Raw genomic sequence first — 24,052 nt, 5'->3', positions numbered from 1 at the left:
AAAAATCAGGTACACTCAAATAATAGTATTTGAACAAATGATGTTCTGAAACAATCAAATGTGATTGGTCAGTTATTTGTCATAATGTGTATGGTCAGCATATGAACCTTTTCCCAGATCTGAAAATTAAACGGGTTCTGTAAAATGACAGGATGAGGGTGAATGTATGAATCTGATTGGTAACTGTGGGAAATCTGGACAGTTTGAAGATGGCCACATATTAGAATTGCTGTAAAGTCTGCTTTAGTCCTCATGCACACTTGACGTTTTTACAGCTGCAGTTTTTGGCTTTTGACATAAAGCCCCCAGCATGTTATCCTACGTGTCCATGCACACATAGACTTTAATCAATGTTTTTTGGCTAAGACATTTTTGGCTGAAAAAAAAACAGGACTAGTGGGTTTCTAGAGGAGATTTTTAGCTGAAAAAATTATTTAACACTGAAAAACGTGGTAAAACGCGGCAAACTGGCGTTTTTTAACTTTTTTGGATCAAAAAAAAAAATTTTTTTTGGGTGAAAAAAACCCAAACACGGAAAACGCCGCTAAGTGCCAATGCAAAAACGCTAAAAAACACGTTTTTAATGTGACTTTACACAGCTAACATTACCATCATTATCAAAAAATCCAGTGTGCATGAGGACTTAGAGTTACCAAGAAAATGTAACCTTTATGACTGTCCTAGGACAAACAGCTGTTTATTGACTTGTGATTGATGAGGCCCCACTGTAGCCAACATAAAAGCTCCTGACTTTCAGCTGGTTTGGTGAGCAGCCCATGCAACTGCTGCTCGAAAATTTGCTGGTAGTCTTTGTGAGTAAATAAACCCTAAATTACCAGTCACATTGTGGTCAATCCCATCTGCCCAATAAATGTCTTCAGTGAGTCATACTGGGAAAGCAGATGGCTTGTAAAGACCAAACAATAAAGAAATTAGATAAAAGGGAAAAAAAAGGGTAATTTATACATTTATGGTGTCTAAAATCATTGTTCTAATGTTGGCCATCCATGTGACAATTTTCAGTCAATTTTAACCATTTTGATTCAATGGGAATTGCAAACATGATCAAATGCCATCGCCAGAATTAAGCGATCAATCACCCACAAGCTTGCTAAGCCATCAGAATTCAATTTGTGAAATAGAAACTGGGCTTGTGTCAGTCCAATATATCTTTTAATGCATGAAATTTTAATATGATCTGATTTATATTTTTATATTTACAGACAAATTGCAGTTTGTAGGTATGTTAATATTAAGTCCTCATGTACATTGTTTTTACAGCTGCTGTTTTTGGCTTTTTACATTTTTTTTCTACAGCCAGTAAACCCCCCAGCATGTTATCCTATGTGTTCATGCACACATATACTGTAATCAACATTTTTGGCTGGGACATTTTTTGGCTGGAAAAAAACCCAGGACTAGTGGGTTTCTAGAGGAGTTTTTTAGCTGTAAAAACGCTCTAATGCTGAAAAATGCCATAAAACGCCACAAACTGGCTTTTTAAAAAAATTTTTACCAAAAAAACTCTGAAAAACGCAAACATGGGAAAACACCACTAAACGCTAATGCAAAAATGCTAAAAAAAAGCTGAAAAAAACACGTTTTTAACGTGACTTTACACAGCTAATTTTACCAACGTTATCAAAAGGTCCAGTGGGCATGAAGACTTAAGCATACATAATATGACCATTTTTGCCTTTTTTGTGGTAACTTTATTGCTTACATTTTTAACATTATTAAACTTTCCCCAAAATATATAATATAAAGAAAATCACCTTGTAGTTTGGGAAGCATTGTCAATTAGCACAAACATTTTTTTGTATACAATTGAAATTAAGCTTTAATACATTTTAATTGAAGAAAAATTTTAATCAAAATGTAATCGAAACAGGAAAATGCTACAGGCATCTTGTTGGAAGTAATCAGATTTTTCCGCATTCATTCCATGAGGGTAATCTACATTCTATCTTCTTGTTGTCGATCAAAACCACCATTTTATGTCATTGATTGCTTTGCGATTTTGCTAAAAATTATATTGAAAGTCTTGATTTCAATTGAAATTCCTGGATTACGTTACATTCATTACAGAAATATTGTTTTGTCTTCCTTCAATGAACTGACACCTCAAGAACTGAATGGCCATAGATGATGCTATTTTCTTTCCTTCCATCATGGGTGGAAGGAAAGAAATATGCTAAATTCCCCCATCAACACAGTCAGTGTTGATGGGGTAATCACTCCCATAACACTATTGTCTTCTGCAGGTGGCTTTCCTTGCCGGCAGAACACAATGATCAGTTCTAGGAGCTATAGCTGCTGGCAATAATCATAGGCACAAAATCTTACAGGCTAGTTGTACTGAAGTTGACTGATTGACCTCTTGACTTTAGTACAACCAGCCTGCCCATAGATGGATCAAATCTCAGCCGGTCTCTGCTGAACCATCCAATATTCAATCCATCTATGGCTGGCTTTACCTTGTTGGGTTAGTTCATCTAGTATATTCCTGTCACTCACATTCAGGGGTGTATTAACCACAAGGCAAACAAAGCAGTTGCCTAGGGCAGCATTTTTCAGGGGGGCAGCAGCATTTTTCAGGGGGGCAGTGCCATCCCCTGAAAGAATGAAAGGAAGAAGGGACACATGCAGCACGAGGACCAGGTGGGATCTCAGAGAGGCTGTGGGTTGCTTGATGGTGTATGCAGAGCTTGACGGTGGTAGTGGAAGGCTCTCTCGGGTGAGCGCTGGGGCAGGGGTGGACTGAAAACTCATGGGGCCCCCGGGCAATAGGAAATCGTGGGGCCCATGTGTCCTTGACCACACTCAAACCACACCTAAAAAAGCCTATGGAAGTTACCAGGGGCATCTCATGGGGCCCCCTACTGACCTCGGGCACTGCCTGAGTGCCTAAATGGTCAGTCCACCCTTGGGCTGGGGTGTTGTTGGTCAATGTCAGGCTCTCTTCGTGGGGAAGGGGATTGTTGGCTGGTGTCAGGGTCTCTCCATGGGGGGGGGGGAGCCAATTTTTGTGTTGCCTAGGGCAGCATGAAACCTAAATACACCACTGCTCACATTTCTGAGAAGAGTCTGGAGTAAGGGGGGGGGGGGTGTGCTGTGACAACTGCCAGCTAGTTAACTGGTATTAGCACAGACATGTCACCAGCACACTATCGATCCTTAATACATCATCCTAAGGATTACTGAAGCAATCACAGCACAAACAGCATCAGTACTGCATTTTGAGGCCACACAGGACCCCTTTGTCTCTTTGTCAGACATGTGCCTGTTCAGCACGTGTCTGTAGAAGGGGTCCTGAGCGGCCTTGAAATGTTTCACTGGTGCTGTTTGTGATATGATTTCTTCAATAAACGCTTCAATGGTATGTTGAGGATCCATGATGTGCTGGTGACACACGTTCTCATTTCAGGGTTCCTTGGCACTTATTTACTTCTCCTGTTAGAGACTTAGGAACCCAAAATGTAAACCTAGTTGGTATGTTTTTCACAATCCCAGTGAGGATTTAACATGAAGAAAGAAAACTACACATTTTTTAAATCTTTAAAAACACATATTTGAAATATTACACTGTAATTCTTTTACATTCCTTTATAGTTCTTTAAGGGCAAAAATCAGAAAGAAGGCGCGTGAGAGAAAAGAAACAGTAATGAAGCTTAGTGTGCACAAACAGCACTTAAGGTTCTTATAAGCCTGTGCCGTGCTTTGCTGACGGAAGCAGTATGCTGACCTTCTTTGCTTTCTCTCCCTGCATTACAGATCAGCAAAACTGCCAGTGGAGATATTTACTTGGAGACAATGGGAATGAAAGAACTGCTGTCTGTGGTGGAACCAGGACTGTGAAAGGTGATTGGATTGCAGAATGGCCAAGTATGGTATCACGGGTCTGAGACCTGACCTTCTCTAATGCCCCCTCTTTGTTGATCATCATCTTATCCGGATGGAACAGTTTACAAGGAATCAATACAGGGACAGCTGCTCGGCTGTATTGGTGTTTATTCAGAGGACATTTTTTGGAAAGACTATAAAATTTCTAATAGCACCTTCATGGATAGTAAAAACCCAGTGCAGCATCTCTGACTATCTATAGACAGGCAAAATGGAAAGCAGTGTAAAATGGATTAGATTATGATGTTTTTAGGAATTCTTTCATATCATTTCATATTTTAGTCATTGTGTCTCAGAATATTTTCTGACCATGGCTGTAGAACAACCCAGTCCACAGCTGTTTAGTGTCTCGTATCATTCTGAGGGCAACCATCATGAAGAGCAAAGGGATCCTGTAGAGAAGATTGACAGCTATCGGTCACTAAGTTTGCCTGTCTTAAATGGGTGTTGTAAATCACCCTTTCAAGAATTTGAAACAAAAGTCGTAGACACATCACGAACAGCAGTTATTGGAGCAAAAAGAAGTTTTTTGTATGGTGTTCAAAAGGAATCAGACTTCAGAGTTGGCCATCATCGAAACCTGTCTACTCAAAGCAGTGCACCTTCCAGTAGAACAATATTTTCTTTTGCTGCATCCAGTTTTCTAGGAACAGGAAACACGGATAAAATTGAATCCACTAGCACTACCAACAATAAAAAAGGCGTCTCTCAATCACTTTCTACAATAAAAAGCAAACAGGGTTTTGGCGTAACATTGACGGATTCCCGATGTTTCCTTGTCTGCATGTGTTTTTTAACTTTCATCCAGTCGTTGATGGTATCTGGTTATTTAAGCAGTGTGATAACCACTATTGAAAGACGGTATAGCTTGAAGAGTTCTGAGTCTGGTCTTCTGGTCAGCTGTTTTGATATCGGCAGCCTTTTAGTGGTGGTTTTCATCAGCTACTTTGGAGGACGAGGTCGTAGGCCACGCTGGCTAGCAATAGGTGGTTTATTTATTGCTGTAGGAGCAGCTCTTTTCTCCTTACCTCATTTCATTTCTCCACCATATCAAATTCAGGAAATTAACTCTTCTGACACAAACGAAGGGTTGTGTATGAATGGCAATACAACTGCCAAAGATCCGTTAGACTCATCAATGTGCCCAAGGGACTCAGGAGGGAAAGACCATTCCCTTTATGTAGCTTTATTCATCTGTGCTCAGATCCTCATTGGCATGGGATCCACACCCATTTACACCCTGGGTCCAACTTACTTAGATGACAATGTCAAGAAGGACAATGCTTCACTCTACCTAGGTAAGAGACTTGTAATGTACTGCATTTTCTTCCTTTCTTACCTGTGTAGGTCATGTTCTCTTATGGAATTACTTGGGCCCTGTCCTATAATAGCATGCTCCCTAATTTCACACTTACTCTCACTGCTAACATGACCTATATTAGGTGTATGCAACAAAACAATCAATTATAATCATAAAAGTGCATAATCCGTGCAACTGTGCCAGTCCCCCCAAAAATGTGAAAATCTAGGATTGTGTATGTGTGGCTCAGTGCTACTAAACCTACAAGCCAAAACCATTAAAGTGGTTGTAAACCTCAGATATGAAATCTGAACAAAGAGCATATTTCTATAGTGTTTACTTACCTGTCTCCAAAACACTATTTTTCATTTTTCTCTGCTGTCTAGTTCTTCTGGTATCAGCATCAGAGTCTCTCTGACATGTTTTCCTAAAACCAAGAGCTAAAGGTGACTGAGGAGGGCACAGCCTGTGACTGACATCCTCAGTTCTGTTCCTATTACTGTGTGAAAAGGGGGGTATCCCTTCCCTCCAATCAGCTCTCAGAGCTCTTGTACAGTGTGTAACTACAGCTCCCTTCTCCCTGCTTTGTGAGTCTGTGAAAAGTCCTTTTCATCTCTTGAGTTATACAGGGATGTGCAGGACAAATTTCTACCGATAAACATGCACAACTTATGTAGGAGGATTTGTTTCATGTCATTTCACTGGGTATAGGTAAGGGTTTGCAACCACTTTAACTTAAAGTCCACCAAACTGACAACCCAAATCCATTATCTTAAAGGCCATCAAAAAACAACCATATTATGTGATACACATATAAAACAACATGCCAATAAGTAATCAATCCATGCAATGGAATTCTCCAAAAACAAAGTGAAATATTCCTCCAAAGAAGTGATTTCAACAACTCAATCACCTTCAACTACACTCCAGTAAAAAGGCCATTCTCTAGATTTTAGGACCCCTAATAAGTATAAAGTTCTTAAAAGATTGTTTTTGTTCATTCCCACTTTGTTTTTCTGTACAATTTCCTAGCGGGTTCACCATCCAATAAAAGTTCCAGTCATATTCTCCACAAATATAGTATACAAAGTTCCCCGCAGTGTAGTATGAAATCACTGGTAAAACTGATTTCATTCTTCACTATGGGAACTTTTTTCTATCTGACCATTTTATAGGATGAAGAAACTGATAATTATTGGGATCTTATAAGCAGGATCTTATATTAGCAGGTCAGCTGAAGCACATGACGAGGACAATTAGACATCACATTGGGGTTTATTTTTTAACCTCCCTGGCGGTATGATTATTTCAGATTTTTGGTGCTGAAAGCGGTACCATTTTTTTGCATGGAAATATGTATTTTTTTAATTGTAGGCCTGTAATTTTTAGGAAAAACTCACTGAAATTTGTCCGAACAAGAGTCTAGTAAACATCCCGGGTATGATAAAATTTGAAACACAAAATCATAAATTATAATTTAATAAATAATCATAAAAATAATATAAAAATAATAAAAAATTTAATTCAATAATATAATCAAACCAAAAACACTGAAATTTGAAATATAGCGCCAAGTTCGCACATTGCTGAGCTCAGTCGCAAAATCGTTTTCAGTGTCTGATGACGAATTTCCCCCACGAATCATCACTCAATTCTGCAAGTGGTTCTGATTTACTATCGTTGTTCTCTAGCTGATCTAAACAGCTTTTGACCTAAAGGGACACTTTTTGGACGCCACGGACATTTCTCAGTTTCCAGGCAGAAAGAACAGACAAAATGCAGGCAGGGCGCCGGACAAAGCACTCGGGACAAAATGTATGTGAAATTGTTTGAGACAGCAATGTTTTACTATGTAAAATGTAAAAAAAAAAAAAATGACATTTTTTAAAATTTTTTAATTTCCCGCTGCCGCCGGCGGCGCCCGTACGTCCCGACGTCACAGGGACAGGACACAGAAGCCGGATGCCGGCATCGGCCGGAGGAGATGGCCGGGGACGATGCAGGGGACACATCGCGGGAGCGCAGGGTAAGGTAGCTGAAGAACAAATGCCGGAGCAGTGCCGCATGGTATTCCCGAGTGTAGCTCGGGGTTACCGCTTTTGGTACTGAAATGTTACCCCGAGCTACACTCGGGAATACCGCTAAGGAGGTTAAAGTTGAAGACTGCAAAATCAGGCTCACTATAGAAACCAAGTGGCTTCCAGGTTTTATTGTCAAAGCTTAACTGAACAAGCTGAGGTTAAAAGCTGATTGATTTCTATGCAGACTTGAGCCTGATTTTGCACTCTCCAGCTTTAGTAAATAAACCCCATTGTGTCTGAAGTTACCTTTATTGCCCAGAAAAGCTTTTCCTTGCCATTCTCTGATATGGTTTCACAGAGGCTTAACATGATGACTAAGCCCTGGCAGCATTCATTCCAGTGTCCAATGAAGCTTCCACAATTTTCAGTGGTGGCGGGGAACGGGGTGCAGCTTAAGTGCATTTATAGCGAAAACTTATTTTTTAGTTTTCAAGTAGGGAAGGTGGAAAACCTCTATCAATTTTTTTGCTGTCTGTGTTCTGCTAAGCAGGATTTCCTTCACATTCTGTCTTGTAAACTCAACAGGAAGTCAGAGGAAATCTCCCATCTTAAACTGCAGAACATTTGTACTTGTTGGAAAATTTCCACCCCATCTTGCTCACATGTCAACCCATGACAAATAAAGGGATGAATCTTTCCAGCAGGGGCAGGGACAGCAGTAAATCTTTGGGCAGGGGGTTTAAAGAATATGTAAACCCAACATTTTATGTTCCTGATATGTTGTACTATGTATTTGTATGGAATACTTCTTATTCCTTTCTTTGTGTGAAATACCTGATGGTCCAGACAGCTCCTCTGCTTTCCTATTAAAAAGCGACCACACCAGGCATGAGAGCACAGGGCGGTCAGTGTTTTGGCAGTGCTGGGAACTCAGCCTGCTCTTCTCCAGTGATCAAATTGGTGTTGGCACAATTACCCCCCCCCACCCCCTTCCAAACAAAAACACACACACAGTCACTGGGGAGATCAGTGTGCTGCTGTTTCTCCTTCACAACTCTCTGAGCTCTTTATGCAGCTGAGGACAGAGTGTAACTGATCACATGTACACAATCCTATACCCTCAGTTCATCCAGAAGAAGGCAAAAAACCTCAATAAAGCATGATCTAATTTGCTCCTGCAGGGGAAAAAATCTTTCCTGATCCCTCAAGAGACAATTGAATATTCCCTGAATCAACTCTGCCTATAAATATTATTATCCGTTTATATTCTGAGTACCTAGGAAAGAATCTAGGCCTTTCTTAAAACAATCTACTGAGCTGGCCAGAACCAGCTCTTGAGGGAGTCTATTCCACATGTTCCGAGCTCTCACTGTGAAGAAACCTTTCTGTATTTGGAGATTTAATCTTTTTCCTCCAGAAGTAAAGAGTGCCCCCTTGTCCCCTGTGGTGACCTTAAAGTGAATAAGTCTAAACCAAGTTCAGTGGACCATCTATGTATATATACAAGTTGATCATATCCCCTCCTAATCTCCTCTTCTCAAGAGAGAATACATTCAGTTCCCCTAATCTCTCATATCTGAGCTCCTCAATGCCTCTTATCAGTTTGGTTGCACTTTTCTCTTTCTTTGCACTTTCTCCAGTTCTCCAATATTTTTTTAATGAATTGGTTCCCAAAACTGAACTGCATATTCCAGATGAGGTCTTACTAATGAATTGTTGGGTTAAAATGATATCCCTCTTTCTGGAATCTATACCTTTTAATACAAGAGAGGATTTTGCTCACTTTGGAAACCGCAGCTTGGCATTGCATACCATTGTTAAGCTTGTGATCTACCGGAACACCCAGATCCTTCTCCACCATTGATTCCTCCAGTTGTACTCCCTCTAGTATGCATAATGCATGTATATTCTTAGCCCCCAAGTGCATAACTTTACATTTATCAACATTAAATCTAATTTGCCACATAGTTGCCAATTAAACTGTGCATTGAGTTCGGCTTGTAAATTGGAGACATCCTGTAAGGATGTTTTTCCACTGCACAGCTTGGTGTCATCTGCAAAGAATGAAATAGTACTTTTAATCTCAGACCCTATATCATTTATAAATATATGAAAAAGTAAGGGTCCCAACACTGAACCTTGGGGTAGACCACTAATAACCTTAGACCAATTACATTATGAATCATTAACCACTACTCTCTAAATACAGTACTCTCTGAATCTTTTATCCAGTTTTCTATTCATTTACAAAATGGATATTTCCAAGCCTGTGTGGGGGGATCTGTGCCAAACGCTTTTGCAAAATTATTATTTATTATTATACAGGATTTATATAGCTCCAACAGTTTGCACAGCAATTTACAAAATGAAAGTAGACATTACAGTTACAATACAATTTGATACAAGAGGAAACAGAGGGCCTTGCTCGTTAGAGCTTACAATCTAGGAGGAAGGGTTGAGTGATACAAAAGGTAATAACTGTTGGGGGATGAGCTGATGGAGGAAATAAAAGGCAGTTTACTAATTAGAAGCAGGATTGGCTTCTTTAAAGAGGTTTTCAGGGATTGCCTAAAGGTGGATAGATTAGGAGATAGCTGGACAGATAGGGGTAGAGAGTTCCATAGGATGGGAGAAGCTTGGGAGAAGTCCTGGAGGAGAGCATGGGAGGAGGTGACATGGGAACTATAGAGTAGAAGGTCTTGGGAGGATTAAAGAGAGCGGTTTGGTTGATATTTTGTGACCAGGTTGGTGATGTAGCTGGGGATAGAGCTGTGGATGGCTTTCTAAGTTGTTGTTAGTATTTTGAATTGTATTAATTGGGCGAGTGGAAGACAGTGGAGGGATTGCTAGAGGGGGGTTGCAGACACTGAATGGTTGGTAAGGTGGAGCCTGGCAGCAATATTCATGATGGACTGGAGGGGGGATAGCCTATGTAAAGGTAAGCCAATGAGGGGGGAGTTGCAGTAGTCGAGGCGAGAGATAAACAGGGAGTGAGTTAGGAGCTTTGTGGTATCATTGGTTAAAAAGGGGCATATTCTGGAGATGTTGCGGAGGTTGGGGTGACATGATTTGGACAGGGATTGGATGTGGACCTGAAAGGATAGTTCAGAATTTAGGTTACCCCTAGCACCCTGGCATGCGGGGATTGATAGTGGTGCTTTTGATCCTGACCAAGAAATCAGGGCAAGAGGCACATGGGGGAGGAAATATGACAAGCTCAGTTTTGGATAGATTGAGTTTTAGGAAGTGGTGTGACATCCAGTCTGAAATGTCTGTTTGTAAATCGGTGATACATGAGAAAACTGATGGGGTGAGCTGAGGAGCAGAGAGATAGATTTGTGTGTCATCAGCATACAAATGGTATTGGAAACCATGGGAAGCTATCAGCTGACCCAGGGAAGATGTGTAGCTCAAGAATGAGGAGAGGTCCAAGGACAGAACATTGGGGGACCCCAACAGTAAGAGAAGTAGGACAGGAGGAAGTAGAGTTGTAAGAGACACTGAAGGTGCGGTGAGATAGATTCTAACCAATGGAGAGTACAGTCACGAAGACCAAGTAGATAGAGTTTTTTGAGGAGGAGGGGATGGTCAACTGTGTCAAAAGCAGCGGAGAGGTCCAAGAGTAAGAGTACGGAATAGTGACCATTTAGTGGTTAGTAAGTTGTTTGTGAGTTTTAGGAGAGCAGTTCCTATGGAGTGTTGTGGGAGAAATCCAGACTGAAGGGGATAGAGAAGGTTATTCTTAATAAGGTGGCAGCTCAGCTGGTTGTTGACTAGATGTTCAAGGAGTTTGGAGCCAAAAAAGGAGTAAGGAGATGGGTCTACGTTTGCTAAGATTGGTGGGGTCTAGTGAGGCCTTTTTAAGTATTGGGGTGACTAGCACAGATTTTAGAGAGTTGGGGAAGATGCCAGTAGAAAGGGAGAGATTGATGATATGAGTTAAAGAGTGAAGGATAGAGCCAGAGGGTGACCGTAGTATTTGCGAGGGAACAGGGTCCAGGGGACAGGTGGTTAGGTGGGCTTTAGAAAAAAAGTTTACCAACTCCTCTATAGTAGCTAAGTTAAACAAGGGAAGTATAGATTGTGCAGGTGGACAAGGAGTGTGGGGTGTGGGAGATATCTGTAAAGTGGAGATCTCATCACAAATTGTATCAATCTTATTTTTGAAGTGATCATCAATCCCCTGGCAGTGAGTGAGGTCTGTTTGGCAGTTTGGAGACAGGAATTGTATTTTTGAAGGGCAGATTTATATTGGTCGAAGTCTTGCTGAGTCTTAGTCTTACACCATAAATGCTCAAGAGCATGGCTACGTTTTTTGAGGCATCTAGTATTGTCTGTTTGCCAGGACTGTAGCGGTCGGGGCCTAATTCTGTGTGTAGTGTGGGGTGCCAATGTGTCCAGGGTGGATGACGGTGAACTGTTGTATACAGAAGTGGCCAGGTTGGGGCAGGACAGGGCTGAGATTTTTTCATAGAGACAATCTGTTGCCAAAAAAAGAAAAGAAGGGTTAAGATAGCAAAGGTTTCTACAGGTAACTGTTCGGTAGTTGAAAGACAAGGAGGAGGAAGCCAAGGAGAGAGTGAAGCTAATATGGGAGTGATCAGAGAGGAGAAAAGGAAAGTAGGTGAGGTTGCAAGTAGTGCATAGGTAGGAGAATACAAGGTCGAGGCAGTTACCATTAGAGTGAGTAGAAGCATGTGTCCATTGTTTTAGGTCAAAAGAAGTGTATAGGTAGCAGGAGTGTTAAGATTAACAGGGATGTTTAAGTCACCAAAAATGATTGTGGGAGTTTCTCAAGAGAGAAAGTAAGGCAGCCAGACAGAGAAGTCATCAAGGAAGCTTGATAACGGTCCAGGAGGCCAATAGATCACAGCAATTCTTAAAGAAACTGGAGAGAATAGATGAATACAGTGAGCTTCAAATGAGGAGAGGGACAGGGAGGGGGTGAATGAAGGACCTGAAAAGTGCTTTGAGGGGATAGGATTCCAACTCTACCTCCTTTCCAAGCATACTACATCCACAGCCAATCCTTTGTCTAAGGTTTTGCTCACCTCCTCAAAAAAAGAAATCAGATTGTTTGACAACTTCTGTCTTTCGTGAATCCATGCTGACTCTTGCTTTAAATGTTTTTTTTTTGTCCAGCAAGAACTCATCTATGTCTTTTATTAAACTCTCCAGTATATTTCCAACTATGGAAGTTAAACTAACAGGTCATTAGTTGGTAAAGACTTGGATACCTTTTTAAAGTGGTAGTAAACTGCATCTTAAAAAAAAAAAAATCCCCTGCAAGGTGGCATACTAGCACATTATGAAGGACCTTAAAAAAGTCCAGCCCTCCAGCAGCACTCTGCCAGCGCTGACAGGGCTTCCATCTTCACCCGGTCTTCCTTTTGGGTTCTCGAGTCCCGGCCATCTGACTAGCTGAGCTGCGATGATGTCACTCCCATGCATGCTCGCAAGAATACCCGGGCCACGGCACAGTGCTCTGAGGGAATGACATGGGTATGCCATTCCTTCAGAGCGCATGCACCAGCTCTCAAAAAAAGCCAATATTTATTTCAGGTACTTATATAGCGCCGTCAATTTATGCAGCTCTTTACATATATATATTGTACATTCACATCAGTCCCTAACCCTCAAGGGGTGTACAATCTAAGGTCCTTAACTCCCATTCATACATAAACATACTATGGACAATTTAGACAGGATCCAATTAACCTACCTGCATGTCTTTGGAGTGTGGGAGGAAACCGGAGTACCCAGAGGAAACCCACGCAGGCACAGGGAGAACATGCAAACTCCTGGCAGGTGGTGCAGAGGTTGGGATTCGAACCAATGACCCTAGTACTGCCAGGCAGAAGTGCTAACCACTAAGTCACTGTGTCGCCCATATCTCTCCTAAACGGTGCACATTTAGGAGATATTAATTTTTACCTACAGGTAAGCTTTATTATAAGCTTACCTATAGGTGAAAGTATAAAAAAAGACTTTAATACCACTTTAAATATAAGCACCACGTTGGCCTTATGCCAATCCAGTGGTACTATGCCAGTCATTAAATATTTCCTAGAAATGAAAAACAATGGCTTTGAAATGACAGAGCTTAATTCTTTTAGGACCTGTGTGTATGCCATCTGATCCAGGTGCTTTATTCACTTTTATTCTGTCTAAATATTTCTGGACCATATCAGTTTTGAGCCATTGTGTGGATCCTTTCGGTGTATGTCAAAATCATCCTTATTATGGACATGACCTCCCCCATGCTCCTTTGTATACAGAGAGCTGAAGAGGTTTTTGCCTTCTCTTTCTCCCCAGTCACCCACTCCAGATTATTTTGTAAAGGGCCTACATGCTCCGACCGGACCTTTTTACTGTTAATATATTTAAAGAATATTTTGGGGTTTGCCCTACTCTCTTTTGCAATCTATTGTTCGTTTTAAATTTTTCCTTTTCCTTTTTACATATTCCATTATATTCTTTGTAATGTTTAATTTATGATCATATTCCTTAATGTTAATATATTTTAAAAGCTCTTTTATTATTTGTAGCTTTTTTTTTTTTACTTTTTATATATTCAAATGTTTTGCCTTTCATTGATATTTTAGAGTAAATGGGTTGTTTTACTTTAACCTGTCAACACTCTATCTAAAAGTAAATAAATGTTTTGCCCTAATATGCACTTTTATCTGTAACACCCCGGTCACATCAAAGCTGATTTTGAAATTGTGCGACTTATAGTGAAGTTGCACGATTTCAAAGTCAGGTGACTTGCCGATTTGAGGTGCGATTTGCAAGACATCTGACACACATCACGCACTACTCAGTGGCTCTGGCCAAATCGGAACCGCACCCACATGACCGCTCTAATAGCGGACAATACGGTGCAAGTTGGCATAAGATTTGCAAGTCATATGGCATGCAAATCACATGCCAAGTCACACCTGATGTGACGGGGGTGTAAAGTCAGGCCCTGGTGACAGAATGAGTACAGAAGATTTTCTACTAAAGCTTATAATGGGCTTCTTGTAAAGTCTGCTTTTAGACAAGACATTTACTTTTAAAAATGTAAACCTCAGTAAGTTTCACTTTTATTTGATGAAACAATAATGTGTAAATAAAAATTAAATAATAATGTATTTTGACACAAAAGCTAGTCCTTTAATTGCTTGTCCTATATGAAGGGTGAAGTTGCAGGCACCCTTCCAATTATATAGAATGACAGACGGTAGGAAATAGTTCACCTAAGCCATTTTTTGGCACAGGGCAATAGATGCAAATATCAGATTTCCTATGCTCTTCCTTGACATCCATTTGTTATAATACATTATCTCTAACATATCGATCTATAATTCTTCAGATTCAGACTTAAGAGACAAAGCAAATGCAAGGTCATCTCTGCAGGCTACTGAGATTTCATCCTACCGACAAAAACAAAAGATCAGAAATGTTTCAAAAAAGCAAGAGGCCTGAGTTACAATTACAAAAAACCTGAGTGAGTCTAAAAGATGGCCAATGGTTTCTGAAACTGGTTGGACAGTTAGGTCTCGTGCACACTGAGCCGAAAAACATTTCTAGGCATTCAGCATATTTTTTTTTTTCAGCCTGTAAAAGCACCTCTATTTAAGCCTATGTGTCCTTACACTTATAGGTGTTTACAGGAGCGTTTTATAGCAGGGGTGCTCTAACTTTTGAAGAGCGAGGGCCACAAGTGATTTGGTAACTGGTAATGGGCCACAATGAACTGAAATAATGGAATTTCGTTTTGTTATTATTTTGAATAGCATAATAAACATTTCTCTCCTGCAGCTGTTGACTGTGAGCAGGAGGGAAAGGAGGAGAAGCCAGCTTTCAGAGGTGGCAGGAGGAAAATGGAGAGGATTGGTTCCTATGTATGCCACCCCTGCTGTCCAAGTGTAGAATGTGACAGGGAGGCAGTACTGGCTCCCTGGAGCATGGGGCCGGGTCACCATTGTGACCCCTGACTTTACACCAGTGGTTGGGGGTGTGTGGTTAAAATATGGGGTTTTACTGACCCCCAAACTGCAAATGTAAATGAACCTTTACTGTCCGGACCTCCTATAAGGCTGCTTCATGCTAATGCGCTGCGGTTTACCCACACTGCAGGTGCAGCTCAGTTAAACTTGTAGGTTATCTGCATTTTTGCCATAGATTTCTCTTATATTTTGCGGGTGTGGTGAACTTTCTGAAAGTGAGCCAAAATGCCTGCATTCAAGAGTTTTGGTATGGCTTCAGAAAGCGCACCAAACCCACAGGATTTAATAGTTTCCAACCCCAGGAATGTGCTTCCCTGGTTTGAAGTCAAGGACCACATCAAGAGAGCTTCAAGGGACAATTGTGACCAGAGGGCCACAGGTTGAGCACCCCTGGTTTACAGGCAGAAAATCTTGAAAAAAAGAGCATACTAAGAGGAACTTTTGAACTGAAAAAAAAGCGAGTGCACGTAAATGCACATAAATGCCCATGTATGTGTTTCACTGGACTGAATAATTTAATCACGTGTAAAAAGAAACCAGTGTCCCCCCTATCGGGTATACACTTACCAAATAGTGGTGCCCCCCCACTCTCATGGTTGGCAAAAAACACTCAATGGATATCTCTCGGTGGGATAAAGAATCAATTAGTATCGATCTGCTTCCTCTCCTCCAATCTCCAAAATCGCCTTTCCCCAGAATAGCTGGCAATAATTTCATACAATGATGGATTACTAATATGGAGGCACTTAGGGTAGCATAGATGAATACCTCCTTCTCCTGAATACTCCGCACTCCAAAGTAGAATAAAAAGGGTGCTGCAGATCAGACCTACACAATCTGCTTCTGTAACCAAGTAACACACTGTTCTCCGCCTTCACTATACCTGAATGCAGAGTATTCAGGAGAAGGAGGTATTCCTCTATGCTACCCTAAGTGCCTCCATATTAGGAATCTATCATTATATGTAATTATTTCCAGCTATTTAGGGGAAAGGAGATTTTGGAGATTGGAGGAGAGGAAGCAGATCGATACTAATTGATTATTTATCCCACTGAGAGATATCCATTGAGTGTTTTTTGCCAACCATGAGAGTGGGGGGCAACACTATTTGGTGAGTGTATACCTGAAAGGGGGGACACTGGTTTCTTTTTACACGTGGTGATTTATTTTGAAGAAGTTGAAGAATTATTTGGTGGATAAGAACTGTCTTTACTCTTTCTTTGGACTTTATTTTTCACTTATGTTTTTTATGTCCACATTCTATTCACTTATAATCTTGCGCTACTTAATCACTTTGAGTGTTCATTCATGCGTTATATTGATTTTTTTTTGGAAGTGGCAGCAATTTTGAATTCGTTTTGTTTATTTTGTTTTATGACTCACATTTTTCACACATTTAGTGCAGTTCTCTTTGTTTTCTATACCTATATTATTCACTTCATATAGAATAATTTAATATTCTGGCCAGTAGAGTTTCTTTACCCTTGAACATCCATACATGTGCATACATATTGTAACATTACTCTGTGTGCACAATTAGGCAAGTTGTATTTTTGAGGATTAATTTCATTATTGGACAACTACAGTGCTCTCAGTCAATTCTCATACTTGAATATTTAAGAAAGTAAAAGCGAGGTTTTGGCTTTCCTAGGAGCATATCTGTGTGTGCACAATTTATTATTGGGCAACTATGCAGAATTATTTATGCAAATAAATGAAAAACACTTTTCCTATCTCACTTGTTTATTTTCATGTGTTAAAGTGAGAGTAATAAACAAACAACTCAAAATTTACAAATAAAGATTTCTGACATTTAGAAAAGAAATCAGTGACTAATATAGCCACCCTTCTTTTCAATAACAGTCATAAGCCCTCATGGAGTTGGTCAATTTCTTGATCTGTTGATGATCAAGTTTTTGTGCAGCAGCAATCACAGCCTCCCAGACACTGTTCAGAGAAGTGTATTGTTTTCCTTCACCATAAATCTCCCATTTAAGAAGGGCCCAAAAGTTGTCAGTAGAGTTTAGGTCAGATGAGGAAGGGGGCCATGTCATTATTTTTTCATCTTTAGGGCATTTACTGGTTAGCCATGCAGTGGAGTACTTCGATGCATGCCTTGGAGCATTGTCCTGCATAAATATCATGGTCTTCCTGAAAGATGCAGACTATTTTCTGTACCTATTTTCTAAAAACTGGCAGTAGGTTTGGGAGTTGATTTTGAGTCCATCTTCATAATTCCAGCCCACACCAGTACCCTACCTCCACCTTGCTGGTGTCTGAGTCAAAGTGGAGCTCTTTGCCCGTTACTGATCCAGCCATGGGCCCATCCACCTGGTCCGTCAAGAGTCACTCTCATCTCATCAGTCCATTAAACCTTTGAAAAATATGTCTTCAGATATTTTCTGGCCCTTGATGTTTCAACTTATGTGTCTTGTTCAGTGTTGGTCGGGTTTCAGCCTCCCTTAATTTGAGCATTGGTCACATCGGGTGCGATTTGGCCTACGATTTGGCCTGCCAGGTGACTTGCAAATCGTATGCCAAGTCACCAATTTCTAAAGTAATACATGCACTACTTTTGTTGCGATTTGCATAGACATCTGTGTCAGATGTCTTGCAAATCGCAATTAAATCTGCAGGTCACCCAATTTTGAAATCATGCGACTTCACTGTCCTTACTCCAGATGGCCATGGCCAGAAATGATAGGGGGTGTTTTTCAAAGTGATTTCTCAGCAAAGTAAAGCATGGAGACATGAATGGATGGGTGAATTTGCTTTGAATAATAAAAATGAATTAAATAGCATTTTTGCTTTGTGGCGCTCAGATGCGGTTTAGTTCTGCTTTAAGCTCCTTTACACTTGTTTACCAGGCTACCTTTATGCTGAACTCCATTTAAAGGTTAAATACACTATTAAAAGGGTTATATGGGAGCTGTTTAACTTAATCCCACTGAGATTTACAATGACACCACCCTATAATTAAATAGTGAAAGAGCAACAAAATACTGATTGTTATTTCTCTGCTCTGTCCTCCTGTCAGCATGTGTTTTTGTAAGCACATACAAATGCAGCATACTACATTGCTCCGAGTGTCACCCCTTCTTCTTCAAGTCTGAGTACTGCTGTACGGGGTTACAAATCCAGGTATCTACTCCAAATTAAAAAAAAAACATCTTATTTACAGAGCTGAATATTATACACATAGTTGAATGCATCAGAGGACTGCCTCACCCCTGCTTGAAGCTGAACTCCAGACAGCTGTAAGAGACACAAGTTAATGAAAACCTGTAAACATTAATACATCCTTTTAAATGTTTTTTTTTTTTTTTTAAATGCAAGCATTGTAAGTACCTGAGTTAGCCCTTTGCTGCTCACGTATGGCAGAACTCAAACAGGGGGAGGGAGAAGCAGCACAAGGAGCCAATCAGGTGTATTAAAGTCCAAGGAGCATGCTGATAGGAGGAGAGAGCAGAGTGACATAATATCTTATCAGTGCGCTGCTTCTCCTTTAACTGTCCACTCACAAGGTGGGGATGGGGTAGGGATTTGTAAGTGAAATTGAAAATGCAGCAGAGAAAGATCAGGTCTCCACCCTTGCTAGGGAGAACAGTGTAAATCTCAGAAATGCAAATATCTTTGGCAAGTAAAACAGCTTTTTTAAAATATATTTTTAAAGTATACCTTAAGGTAAAACTTTTTATCATTTTGGATAGAGTACAGCAGGGCCATAACCCTTGTCAGCTTTTTTGCCATCTGTGTCAAATTGTGTCAAATTGTGGAGATTTACCTTCACTTCCTGTCCCATAGCCAAAACAGTAAGTGTGAGGAAATCCCCCCAAAGCGAGGGAATTCCTGTGGTGTCACCAGAACTAGTGCCTCCATTGGTAGATATTGCCTCTTTTAGTGTTCTAATGTCAACCCAAACTTTGGGATTTTCTTTCACTTTTACATTTCATGGTGACAATAAAAAGGATGAATAGAGAGGGAGAATCTCCCCAATGAGGGCAGAGACAGCAATAAAAACTGACTGGTGTTATAACCGTTTTGTACTCTATCCAAAAAGAAAAAAAGGAAAAAAAAGGTTTTGCCTTTTAGTTACATTCTAATCTGTGTATTTAGCTCTTTGCTTGATGTTTAGCTATTGTTTTCACTTTAAAGTGAAACTTTCTGTAAGAAAAAAAAAAATGGAGTCAGGATTTTAATGCAGAAGAGACGTACTATATCTCTCCTGCAGGGTAACATATGCCCTGTACATTGAGCTGTGCATATGAAGCTCAATGTACAAATTTCAGCAATGCCAAGATGAGTGAACTCCTGTGCATGTGCAAGATTGACGTCATCTTGGCTGGGCGAATGAAAAATAGGCGAAGATCAGTACCTAAAAGCCAATGCGGTCAAAGTTGACAGCAGTTGGCTGGGAGCTCTGAGAGACTGCAGTGCTGGATAAAAGGTGAATAAATCAGTGCAAAAAATAAATATAAAGTCCCAAATGTGGCGCATAGACTAAAATAATCCCCCAAAAATTATTACAGCAATGTATACAGTAATAAACATCCCAAATAAATAGAAGAAAACTGAAGCAATTCATATAGTGACCAACTAACATTGCTAGGGTTTAAAAAACAAGCACTTCACAAAAGTGTCTCTGAACCATATTAAATAAGGGTCTTCAAACTGTCTAAACAAAGGGCCAGTTTACTGATCTTCAGTCTTTAGGGGGGCTGGACTATGGCCAACAGGAATACAAAATGTCCCAGCAATCTGTGGGAGTAAACTATCCCCTATCATTGTGTGACAGTGGGAGGAATTGTGCCTCATCATAGGTATCATTGGGAGGTGTTGTGCCCCTTCTTTGGTGTCATTGGGCCCCACTGTTGGTGTCATTGGGGGGAACAATGCCCCATCATATATCTCTTTGGTAGGAATGTGCCCATCATTGGTGTCATTAGGAGGAATTATGCCTTTCATTGATGTCAATGAATTAAATGGTGTCCCAAGGGATAGATAAAAGCAAGCAAAGGGAAACCACTGATCTAAAAAGTAGAAGAATGGAAAACTGTATATGATTTGTACACTGGGTGCAGTTCTTAGTATCTGCTCTTAGCGTGTGTGTGTGTGTGTGGCCACTGCACAGTAGTATAATGATACAAAGGCTGGACGGAGGAACTGCAGAACACAGCAGGTGGCACACCAAACATTACATGAAGGTGTCAGATGTGAAGACTCTATGAACTGGCACCAAAATAGCTAAGAATGAAGTGACTTCTATTACTACAACATTTCATTGTATTTTGTTTTCAGTGACAAGGTCATTTTAACCTCTTGATCACTGGCTTGTATATACCTCTTTATTACAAGGCCATTTTCAGTTGCAGTTTCAGCAGCTATTTATAAACGCCGATCCAGAAATAGGCATCCACCTACCTGCTGATTTTTTTTTTCCAATACATGATAGTAGAGTGGTAAAGTATGAAAGTTGCTCAGTAGCACTGCTCCTATACCCACAAACTGTGGATACAAACCTCACTACTTGTAGCAGTTTCTATTCCTTATGCAAGCCATAGACGGTTCGTTTATCTGCCGATTTTTGCGTCCGAAAGAATAATCGGCCGATTTTCGCACCGTTAGTGGGGCAATGTCATCGGCCGATTGTCGCGGTTCCTCCTCGGTCATGCTGGAAAATTTGCAATCATTGGTGGCAACAGAACGACCGATGTTTCGTTTTTTCGGCCAAAAAATCGGCCGATAAACGACCTGTCTATGGCCTGCATTAGTAATAGTATGAGTGTACTGCAGCAACGGAAAAACCATTTACGACTCCTGGCAGTGAAGACATTGACTAGAAACTTGTTAGGTCTCCTTCAGGTGGGTGATTATTTGTATAAAAATCAGTGAATTGTTATGGCTGGGATCACAGGTGTATGTGTACTGCTGTGGCTGTTTACCCTGTACAATGAAATGACAAGCTGAGAGAAGCTTTTCAAGTGCAATGCACAACCAGAAGTTATCTGTGGTTAGGGATGCCCACATGGAAGAAAATATTGTAAAAATATTTTTCATATATTTTGTAATAAAAACGCATTTCAACATACAGTATATATATAAATATATATTGAAATACCGTATTTTTCACTCCATAAGACGCACCTGACCATGAGACGCACCTATATTTTAGAGGTGGAAAACAAAAAAAAAAATATTCTGAGATGACCAGAGACTGCAGACATAGTACAGGAGATGACCAGAGGCTGTGAACACGGTACAGGAGATGACCAGAGACTGCAGACATAGTACATCAGATGACCAGAGACTGCAGACATAGTACAGGAGATGACCAGAGACTGCGGATATGGTACAGGAGCTGACCAGAGGCTGCAGACATAGTACAGGAGATGACCAGAGACTGCGGACACGGTACAGGAGCTGACCAGAGGCTGGGGACATGGTACAGGAGTTGACCAGAGGCTGTGAACATGGTACAGGAGATGACCAGAGACTGCGGACACGGTACAGGAGATGACCAGAGACTGTGAACACGGTACAGGAGATGACCAGAGACTGCGGACACGGTACAGGCGATGAACAGAGACTGCGAACACGGTACAGGAGATGACCAGAGACTGCGGACACGGTACAGGAGTTGATCAGAGACTGCGCACACGGTACAGGAGATGACCAGAGACTGCGGACACGGTACATGCGATGACCAGAGACTGCGGACACGGTACAGGGGATGACCAGAGACTGCGGACACGGTGCAGAGGATGACCAGAGACTGCGGACACGGTGCAGAGGATGACCAGAGACTGCGGACACGGTACAGGAGATGACCAGAGACTGCGGCCACGGTACAGGAGATGACCAGAGACTGCGGCCACGGTACAGGAGATGACCAGAGACTGCGGCCACGGTACAGGAGATGACCAGAGACTGCGGCCACGGTACAGGAGATGACCAGAGACTGCGGCCACGGTACAGGAGATGACCAGAGACTGCGAACACGGTACAAGAGATGACCAAAGACTGCGGACATAGTACGTCAGATGACCAGAGACTGCAGACATAGTACAGGAGATGACCAGAGACTGCGGACATGGTACAGGAGCTGACCAGAGGCTGGGGACACGGTACAGGAGTTGACCAGAGGCTGTGAACACGGTACAGGAGATGACCAGAGACTGCGGGCACGGTACAGGAGATGACCAGAGACTGCGGACACGGTACAGGGGATGACCAGAGACTGCGGACACGGTGCAGAGGATGACCAGAGACTGCGGACACGGTGCAGAGGATGACCAGAGACTGCGGACACGGTACAGGGGATGACTAGAGACTGCGGACACGGTACAGGGGATGACCAGAGACTGTGGACACGGGACAGGGGATGACCAGAGACTGCAGACACGGTACAGGAGACCACAGACTGCAGACGTTTGGGGAGCGGAGGGGGGAGGGAGCTTGTACCCGAATTTGACAGGTACCCTCTCCCACTTCCGCAGAGTTGTCCTTCCCCCTCCTTCCCCCTAATCTTCTGGGACACGTGACACGATTACTTTTTAGTAATAAATCCTATTTTCTGAAAAGTGCTGAACTGTTTCTTAAGCTCTTTAATGCAAACTAAGAATCCCTGTCTCTGTAGAGCACTACTGTGTGTTTTAAACTTCTGCATACATCTGCCTGCGGTGACAGTGTGTATACAGACGCTTATTCAAACATCATAGTGTTACTGCTAAGATTGGCGAGTTTCCTCCTTCTCTGTACAAAAAGGTGGTGGTGGCAGTGTGAAGGGTTAATTGCGTAATTAACCTGACCCAGAAACAATCTCTCTCAGGATGCGGCACATAGATGGTGGTCCAGTGAGCTGGAAAATCTTTATGCAGGGTGCAGCTGAGTGTGGCATTGTTACGCAAATGACATCTCAGTTTTAGATTGGCTAGTCCTTTGGTCACAAGTTGGTGAGAAGGGCTGCCACGCCGGTCACAACACTAACAAATTTTACTGTTAACCCCTTTCCGCCAACTCCCTTTAAGAGAAGTTTTATGCAGGAGTTTCCTTGGCTTTTCGATCATATAATTACTGCGATTAGCTGGTGATCAGAAGGCCATCTTACTGGCCCCCTTGCTAAGTGACCAGGAGCTGTCAGTGACAGCTGGATCACAGTGCTGGGGGTGCACGATTGAGCACAAAAGCAGTCTGCATATATGCAACAGCATGGAATAAGGCCCACCTCATTGCTTGCCTGCAGGACGGGGTAAAGACCATTACCTTTACATTTCATATAGTTATGTTATTTCATTATTTTTTATTACAGTAAAAGTATAAGCAAAGCTTTTTTGGCTATGCTTCTATGGATCACAGGAGTGCAGTTCGTTATGCATTCCTGTGAACCGTTTTCAACCAACAGTGGCCTAAAGTCTGCTGTTAGCTAACGTCACAGAGCCTGCCCAGACTCTGAAAAGATCCCGACCATATGGTTGGGATCCACCGAGAAGCCTGGACTGGCGCCATGTTCAGCCTCTCTGTGATCCACCAAGAACTTGAGGCAGTCCCTTCTGCCCCCTCCAAAGCATGGCGCTTCAGTGAGCGCTGGAGGGACGGAGCAGAGAGCCGGAGACTGACAGTCACGGCTTTCTGCTCAGAGCCGAGGGGAGAACTGAGTGATCAGTGGTGTTTGATCACTAAGTTCTCATTGCAGGGCTGGCAGGGGGCAGATGCAGCATTGTATCAATGCTGCATCCACCTAGGTGAGCATAAATGTTTATTTTTTACAAGTCCATACTTCCCTTTTAAAGTAAATGTTAATCCTAACTATATCACGTTTAGTCTCACGTTTAGTC

The 24,052-nt window shown here is 41.6% G+C and overlaps 1 protein-coding gene across 1 annotated transcript in view; it reads left to right on the top strand.

Annotated features, from left to right (window-relative positions):
* The window catches only part of SLCO5A1 (solute carrier organic anion transporter family member 5A1), a 142,398-nt gene that overhangs the window by 10,361 nt on the left and 107,985 nt on the right, over positions 1-24,052 (top strand). The window contains exon 2 of the mRNA XM_089654286.1: positions 3,775-5,201. Coding sequence (XP_089510412.1) covers positions 4,214-5,201 — 988 coding nt within the window. The 5' untranslated portion in view covers positions 3,775-4,213. The remainder of the gene's footprint in view (positions 1-3,774; positions 5,202-24,052) is intronic.

This window comes from Staurois parvus, unplaced genomic scaffold (assembly GCF_062004578.1).
Source record: "Staurois parvus isolate SC_StPar_1 unplaced genomic scaffold, SC_StPar_1.0 ptg000748l, whole genome shotgun sequence".
NCBI classification, from domain to species: Eukaryota; Metazoa; Chordata; class Amphibia; order Anura; family Ranidae; genus Staurois; species Staurois parvus.
This window is presented reverse-complemented; position numbering and strand designations above follow the sequence as displayed.